This window comes from Arachis duranensis, chromosome 9, assembly GCF_000817695.3.
Source record: "Arachis duranensis cultivar V14167 chromosome 9, aradu.V14167.gnm2.J7QH, whole genome shotgun sequence".
Taxonomy (NCBI): domain Eukaryota; kingdom Viridiplantae; phylum Streptophyta; class Magnoliopsida; order Fabales; family Fabaceae; genus Arachis; species Arachis duranensis.
Window position 1 is genome coordinate 102,437,721 of NC_029780.3, and position 8,952 is coordinate 102,446,672.

An 8,952-nucleotide genomic window follows, 5' to 3' on the forward strand; every position below is an offset into this window, starting at 1 on the left:
AATTTTCTATGGCAAATGGAGAGGTACTTTGAAGGCCAAGGGGTGGTCGAAGAAGCAATAAAGGTACGCACTGCAGCTCTCTACCTTTCTGATAATGCTACTTTGTGGTGGAGGAGAAAGTGCGTAGATATAGAAAAGGGTACTTGCAACATATCCACATGGGAAGATTTCAAAAGAGAGTTGAAAAGACAATTTTTCCCCGAGAATGTGGTTTATGAAGCGAGAAAGAAGTTGAAGGAGTTGAAGCACAAGAGTACGATTAGAGACTACGTAAAGGAGTTCACTACTCTCACGCTTCAAATCCCCAACTTAGCATCAGAGGATGCATTGTTCTTCTTCATTAATGGACTCCAACCTTGGGCAAAGCAAGAACTACAAAGAAGGAATATTAAGGATGTCGATGAGGTCATCGTGGTGGCCGAATCACTTACTGAGTATCATAGGGAGGACTCTAAACCCAAGTCTTCCTCCAAGCCTAGTTCTACTAAAGGTGGAGGAGACAAGGGGAAGAGTTTCTCAACCAAGAAAGAAGAAAAATACTCTTCAAAGCTAGGGACTGTCCAAATGAAGGACTGTCCCAAGCTAGGGACTCTGACATCTATCGCCAATGAACGAGAGGCCCAAACTCAAGTAAATGAGTGTGTTGGATCTATCCAACTCATGAATGCTGTGAAGAGCAAAGAGGCAAGCACTGCAGAAAAGAAAGGCCTGATGTATGTCAAAGCCTTTATCAATGAAAATATAATACCTATGCCATACTATGACATGGTATGCTTCATGGAGAAAGGGTCTCCATGCATGGTCCCTACAGTCTCTAAAGCTGGAGGACCACCGATGTTCTCTGTTATGCAACTCAAGAAAGGGTTTAAGAAAGGAGAGATTATATATTTGACTCTATTACAAGATGAGTCAACATCTGAAAGAGAAGACGTTCCACCTGAAATCAAGAAAGTCCTTGAAGAAAATAAAGATATGATGCCTCTCGAGTTCCCAAAATAATTACCACCTAGGAGGAAGGTCAACCACAAGATTGAATTGGAGTCAGGAGCAAAGCCGCCTACCTCAACACCTTATAGGATGGCATCGCCAGAACTTGAGGAGTTGAAGAAGCAACTCAAGGATTTGCTAGATGCTGGATTTATCCGTCCATCGAAGGCACCTTATGGCGCACCAGTCTTGTTCCAAAAGAAGCATGATGGTTTGTTGAAACTATGCATCGACTATCGAGCACTTAACAAGATAACCATCAAGAACAAATACCTTATTCCTTTGATAGCCGATTTGTTTGATCAACTTAGTAGAGCCAAGTGGTTCTCAAAGCTGGATTTAAGGTTATGATATCACCAAGTGAGGATTGCTGATGGTGATGAGCCTAAGACCACATGTGTCACGAGGTATGGATCGTATGAGTGGTTGGTAATGCCTTTTGGCTTGACCAATGCTCCTGCGACCTTCTGTACCTTGATGAATGAGATCTTTCAACCTTACCTTGATCGGTTTGTAGTGGTCTACTTGGATGATATTGTTGTCTATAGCAATACTTTGGAGGAACATGTAGAACACTTACGAACCATGTTTAAGATCTTGCGAGAGAATAACCTATATGTGAAGAAGGAAAAGTGTTCCTTTGCAAGGGACAAAGTCCACTTCTTGGGACACATCATTAAAGATGGAACTCTCTGCATGGATCAAGGAAAGGTGAAGGCTATCAAAGAATGGAAGCCGCCAAATAAGGTATCTGAATTGAGGTCATTCCTTGGGTTGGCTAATTACTATCGAAGGTTTATTAAGGGATACTCCGCCAAGGCGGCACCATTAACTGATCTTCTCAAGAAAAATCACTCTTGGGAATGGTCAAAGGAGTGTCAAAAGGCCTTTGATGAGTTGAAGGCTGCTATCACAGAAGGGCCAGTACTAGCACTACCTGACTACTTAAAGGTGTTTGAAGTCCACACTGATGCTTCTGACTACGCTATTGGAGGGGTTCTAATACTAGAAGGACATCCTATTGCCTTTGAGAGCCGCAAGTTGAATGATAAAAAGAGGCGATATACTGTCCAAGAGAAGGAGATGACCGTGGTGGTGCATTGTCTGAGAACTTGGTGTCACTACTTGCTTGGTTCACACTTCATCGTCAAGATAGACAATGTGGCTACAAGCTACTTCCAAACTCAGAAGAAGTTAAGCCCCAAACAAGCTAGGTGGCAAGATTTCTTAGCTGAGTTTGATTTTGAATTTGAATACAAGCCTGGCAAGACTAATGTGGTAGCAGATGCGCTAAGCCGCAAGGTTGAGATGGCAGCCATTTTCATGGTCGAAGGAGATATTGTGCATACCATCAAAGAAGGGTTGCATCATGATCCATTAGCCAAGAAGTTGGTGGAATTACCTAGAGAAGGTAAGACCAAAAGATTTTGGCTAGAATATGACCTTCTATATACTAAAGGGAGAAGATTATACATCCCTAAATAGAAAATTCTAAGAAGAAAATTAATAAGAGAATGCCACGATACCAAGTGGGTTGGTCATCAAGGTCAGCAAAGGACCTTGGCACTCATTGAGTCTTCTTATTATTGGCCTCAAATGAGAGATGAAATAGAAAGCTATGTGAAGACTTGACTTGTGTGCCAACAAAATAAGATTGAAAACAAGACACCAAGTAGGTTGTTGGTACCTCTGCCTCCATCAGAGCGACCGTGGAAAAGTGTCTCTCTAAATTTCATCTCTGCCTTATCGAAGTCCGAGGGGTTTGGATCTATTCTCGTGGTAGTGAATCGATTTTCGAAGTATGTTACTTTTATACCTGCCCCTACTGACTACACTGCAGAGTAAGCAACACGACTATTCTTCGAGAATGTGGTGAAATATTGGGGATTGCCTAAGAGCATCATTAGTGATCGAGATCCACGCTTCACAGGACGACTATGGACAGAGTTGTTCAAACTCTTTGCGTCGGAGCTTCATTTCTCAACAAGCTTCCATCCTCAAACTGATGGGCAGACTGAGAGAGTAAATGCCTTACTTGAGTGTTACTTGAGGCATTTTGTAAGCGCTAATTAGAAGGACTGGACAAAACTCCTCTACATTGTTCAGTTCTCATACAATTTGCAAAGAAGCGAGTCCACAGAGAAGAGCCCATTCGAGATTGTGACTGGACAACAGCCGCTTACACCTCACTCTTTTTCTTCCTCTTACTCAGGGAAGAGCCCCGGAGCTTATCGTATGATTAAGTCATGGGAAGAACAAGCAGATGTTACTCGTTCTTACCTCGACAAAGCTGCCAAGAGGATGAAGAAATGGACAGATAAAAAGAGGAGGCATGCAAGCTATCAAGTGGGAGACAATGTAATGATCAAACTTCTTCCACAACAATTCAAAGCCTTTCGCAAAGTTTATAAGGGTTTAATCCGCAAATACGAAGGGTCATTTGAGATCATTGGACGTGTTGGGGAAGTTGCTTACAAAGTACAACTCCTTCCCTCTATGAAGATCCACCCGGTCTTCCATGTGAGTATGCTTAAACCATATCATGAAGACCAACATGAACCGAGTAGAGGTGACTCGAGTCATGCTCCGCCTGTGGTGATTAGATCCTTCGATAAAGAAATCGAAGAGATCTTAGCTAATCGCGTCGTGCGACGAAGAGGGGTACCACCAAGTATCCAATATTTGATCAAATGGAAAGGGCTCCCGATAACTGAAGCTAGTTGGGAAGCTCGTGAAGATCTGTGACAATTTCAAGAACACCTAAAGCGCCATCATGAACAGAATGCAACGAGGACGCTCGCGCATTAGGTTGGGGAGAATGTCACGATAAATTTTAGAAGGTTAGATTTAACAATGTTTGTATAATTTTCTAGAGTATTTGAGAATGCTCTTGATGGTTCCGGAACGTTCTAAAATGTCCTAGAAGGTCTCAGAATATCCTAGAAAATTCTAGAAGACTCTGGAAGGTCAGAGTATTCTAGAAGAGTGTGGGTGTATATAGGAGTATGAAGAGTAGTATGGAAGAATATAGAAATAGTTAAAAAGTTGTAGTAGGATAGATATTTGTAATGAAGAATCTAGATAATTAATTTGAACCATTGATTAAATTTAATCATAACCATCCATTAAAGAGGTGAATGGCTATAAATAGGAGGTGAGAGTTAGTGTGAGTCATGTGTGAATCATTTGTAACAAACACTTGAGCAATAAAGTGTTCTTTTCACCAAGCTTGTGTTCTCTTGTGTTCTTAACTTTCTTGCTAAATATTGAGGGTTAGGCTAACTTGGTCTTATCTCAAGAAGTTGAGTAAGTTCGAGTGCCAACATAGTAGCATTAGAGTGTGTCCAAAGTCGTAACAAAGTGCTCAAAAGTGTTTCACTGGCAACCACAGGAGAAACCAAAAAAATAATCTTATAATCACAGGCCATAATTCTCTGAAACTAATTCTTTTAAAAACATCCACACACAACTTCAAACAAACCTGCTTCAAACTAGCTTATAAAAAGTGAATTTACCTATGACCAAAAAAGGAAAAACAAGTGAATTTCCCAGCACTACCATTTCAGCATTGAACATTGTGGCTCTTTTTCTCTCTCTCTTTTTTTTTTTAAATCTAGCATCGTTCTTTATCTTATAAAAATCAAACATTGAACAGTATCGTTTAATTTAATAACTTAAAAGGTCACAATAATAAAACACTACTCCGAAATTCGCCTACATAGTTGCCTACACCGTTAGTGTGTGTATAACGTAAACTTTCACAACCCTCTGTAATAGGAACATACAAAGCTTAGTAAAACAGTAATGATGCGACCAACCTAAACATTTGATCATATCATACATCTAACGGAGCAAAGGGCATTTAATTTTGTCTGGTGTGTGTAAATCAAAGATTCATCATGTCCTTGCTCCCACCAACGAAAATTATTACAATGGTAAATCAATAACGCCTTGTCCTCCTTTATCGTAAACACGGTGATGATAATCCGTTAATCTCTGAAATTGAGCACTAGTATGGCCTGTATCGAGTAGGTCTTCTAAACCTTGGGACCCTTCTGCATGTTAAAATGATTTGATCAATCATATGACGTAATGTTCAACACTTTTATCACAAAAATTTCAGATTTAGAAAACTGAATAACACCAGAGTTATCATTAGATGTATTACTGTCGAGCGTCAAACACATTTATTTATTTCTCAGTAATATCAGGCTATAGATGTAAGTGCATGTTTGGGCGCCATTATTTTGTTCAAAAAAGATCTTTTTTCATGCCATTATTTTGTTCAAAAAAGATCTTTTTTCAATGAAAAAAGATCTTTTTTTATTTTTTAATGTGTTTGGCAAATTTCTAATAGTAAAAGTAAAAGCACCAGTAAAATAAAAAAAAGATATTTTTTGAGAAGCTGTAATTTACATCTTTTTTTAAAAGATCTTTTTTTAAGAAAAAAAGATGTTTTTCATGTAATAAATAAACAAAAAAGTACTTTTATATTGTTATACCCAAACATAATTGATAGATAAAAAGACCTTTTTACATGAGATATCCAAACATAAAATTACTTTTACTTCTCTATAAGATCTTTTAAAAAAAGATAACTTGAAAAAAGACCTTTTCTTAGAAGCTCATCCAAACAAGCCCTAAAAGACCATTTCAACCGAAACGTACTTTCACTTTGTAAGTCACCAAAATGTACACAGCTCATGGAAGAACATACGAAAGAAGCAACAAATCAAAGGCATATTTTCTACATTCTTCAGTTTATGATTATAGCTTACCCATAACCATATGGTGGATAGAATGGAGCAGGCATGAAAGGCCTCCTGGATCGGAAACCCCCAGGTCGTCTTCCAAAATACTGTTTCATCCCAGGAACATTTGTACGCTTAGCAGACACCTGAACAGAAAAGCAGAATTCAAGAACAAGTATAATCAAATGGAAGGGGGAGGGGAAAAACTAAGTAAACTTGTACAAATTATCTGATAATGAAGACCTTCAGTTGTCGACCATGCAATTCTGATTCATTTAACAGGAGAGCATTCTGAACAGCATCTATCTCAACGAACTCTACATAAGCAAATCCTTTTGGCTGCCCAAATTTGTCTGTCAATATTGTAACTCTGTTCACAGTTCCACACGACTGAAAATGCTGTTGAACTTCTTCAGGTGTGCATGCATAGTCAACCTGAATCATAATTTGGAAACCATTTAATCATTATGAAATTCAGTTGGATGCTTACAATGTTATAATGAAACTAGATGCTTGATGAGAAACAATTCAACAAACTTGACTGTCAATACTCAAGGGGTGCAAGAGCTTGTCATAGTCATCAAAACACATCAATACGAATATGATATAGAACAGCAAGAGAATCAAGAAAATCTTTATACAACATACTAATATAGAAAGCTCCTTTTCATTTATTCCCCAGCTCTTCAATTCTTCACAATAGGACAAATGTACAAAAAATTTACCAAAAAGATGATGTAAAATAGCCAAGAGATTCCCATTCTCAACACAAACTCAAACATTGTCGAAATTGAAGAATCTATCAAAAGACCAAGCAGTAATATCATAAAAACCAAATTTCATGTTCGGTTTAGTTTATGGAATTCCAAAACTTTGAGCAAAAGCTAGAAGTGGATTGGGGCTACATAAACCTACATACAGCTAAAATGCTAAATCAGTTTACTTGTGCACATGGTCTACTTCACAAGTACAGATGTAAAATAAAATGCATAACAGTATCAAGTCACCACACATCACACAGCGGTATGGAATAAAAATAAAGACATACAGAATAAAGATATGCAAACCTCACATTACCAACATAGATTGATCGAGAATCCACTTCCTCCTTTTCAGCTTGACTTGCAGAAGATCCAGTTGAATCTACAAATCAAAATAGAATAAAAATGTCATTTGCAGAAAGATGCTAATATTATTATTAGAAGTCTCAAATATATGGAAAATTTTAAATTTAAAGTCCAGCCATAGAGATGAAAAATTGAACATTATACTACCAATCACCTATACTATTCTAAAACAGATGGCTGGCATCTTACACATGTTGAAATGTACAAGAAATGAATGATTAATTCAACGATGCAGCTTAACAGATAGCGAAAATAATTTTTTCACCAAGTCAAGAAATGCCTAATTTATAGTATAACTATAAAACCATTCAGTGCATCTTCCATTCAACCAAATCCCAGTATTCACTTTCCCGTCTCCATTATCTATATTAATTACTAATGGATTTCTCATCAACCTATTTATTGCATCTCCTGTCCCAATCTCTGACAGAACAGTGAACAGGTTTTCTTGAACATATGTTCTACAGTGTGGTTAGGGTTTGATTTCTAGTCTCCGTGTGCCTTGTCAATGTAGATATTGAATAAGCAGACGAAAATGAGTGTATTCATAGACCAAAATAAGAAAGAGCTGATATTGTTTGCTTTCATTTCCCACGAAAAAAATAGATTAGTTTCATCCGCTAAAGTATGATGAAAGTCAAAGAATAATTTTCAAAGAAAAAGTTATTGCTGAATCTTCTGCAAATTGTAGCTGACCCCACCTAGCAAAATGAAGCTCAGTTATTGAATTTCTTTTGCAACTGATAACAGGATACATCTAGGATATAACAAAAAGGGGAAGAAAATATCTGAGTGATATCTGTATTCCGTGAGCAAAATTCAGCTTGATCATACAGAAACCCCAGCTACTTGAAGGAGTTTGTTATTGCCAGAAGAAAAAAGAAGATAAATGGCAGAAACATCCCACCTATTTGTCTCTTTTTACTTCCCTATCCAAAAACTATGTGTTCATCGTAACTTAAACACACTGGTTTCATCTGTTTCAAAACATCACAAATGCTAATCATGCAATAGATGCTATATAAAGTTATCGTTATCCCCCACAAATTTTGCACAACAGGTGACTTGGCACCCATTACACCAACTATAGACTCAAAATCCATTCTCACTTCCCCAATCATAAAATTAAGATAGCCCAAAAACCAATTTGCAACGGAATTTTAAGACTTAAGAGTGTGCAATCATAAATGCTTCATGTGAGAAGCAAAACTAAACTCATACAGTTAAATATATAGTTGGATCCACCGTCTATATACAGTTCAAGCAATCAATAAAGCAAGCAAACAACATAACCCTATGCAACGTTCTCAACAACCAAAAAAGCAATTAAATTAAAATTAACGATAAAATGAAATAAATCAACATAAATAAAAATCAGATTTTAGGGGGAAAAAAAGGAACCTTGAACAGCGCCCATCTCTTTCTCGACCTTGGCCTGCATTTCACGTAGGGCGCTAGCTTCTTCCTCAATCTCCTTCAGCCTCTTCTTCATGTCCTCCAAGTCCTGCTGTTCAACCAAAAGAACATCCAGAACCAGATTCAGAATCAGAGAGATAACACTGAATAATTAAAAAAGGAAACCTAGGAAAGAGAAAAAGAAGAACCTAGAAAGCAACGGAAGAATGATAGAAGGAAAGAACGAACCTTGTTAGCGTGAGAGGAGGCATGGTGGTTGTTGTCATGGTCGTCATCGTGTTCCTGAAGGTCGGCGTCGGCGTCCATGTCAGCTTCGTCGGGGATGTCGGCACCGTACACTTCGTGTTCTTCCGTTAGGGAGGAGGGGGAACCGGGGAAGAGAAGCCCAAGGTCAAATAGGGAATATGGTTTTATCAAAAAAAAAATGTTTCAGGATTTCATAAATAAAAACAAACATTGATTAAATCATCTTGTAAGATTTATGAAGATTTATTGAAACAAATACACAATCAAATCATTTTAGTAATAGGTTAACTAAATTATAGATTTAGGAGGCAATCTCTTTTAATTTTTCTTCCAAAAGGAATTGAATTTGCTTCAAGTGGAAAGAGAGATTTTATGATTATTTAAAAACACAATTCTAAATCTTAAAAGATGTTGTAAAGATAATG

The 8,952-nt window shown here is 37.6% G+C and overlaps 1 protein-coding gene across 2 annotated transcripts; it reads right to left on the minus strand.

The window, feature by feature from the left end:
* Positions 1-4,629: 4,629 nt before the first annotated feature.
* LOC107466564 (polyadenylate-binding protein 1) lies at positions 4,630-8,627 on the minus strand. Of its 2 annotated transcripts, none has more exons than XM_016085553.3 (6): positions 8,510-8,627; positions 8,267-8,369; positions 6,811-6,881; positions 5,982-6,173; positions 5,766-5,884; positions 4,630-5,042 (listed from the first exon to the last, which is right to left on the minus strand). In XM_016085553.3, exons 1-6 carry the CDS (start codon positions 8,585-8,587, stop codon positions 4,997-4,999), a joined length of 609 nt encoding a protein of 202 aa, XP_015941039.3. In that variant the 5' UTR covers positions 8,588-8,627; the 3' UTR covers positions 4,630-4,996. The 2 variants fall into 2 exon arrangements, with proteins under 2 accessions (XP_015941039.3, XP_015941038.3); XM_016085552.3 differs by having other exon boundaries at positions 8,267-8,372.
* Between the last annotated feature and the right edge of the window lie 325 nt (positions 8,628-8,952).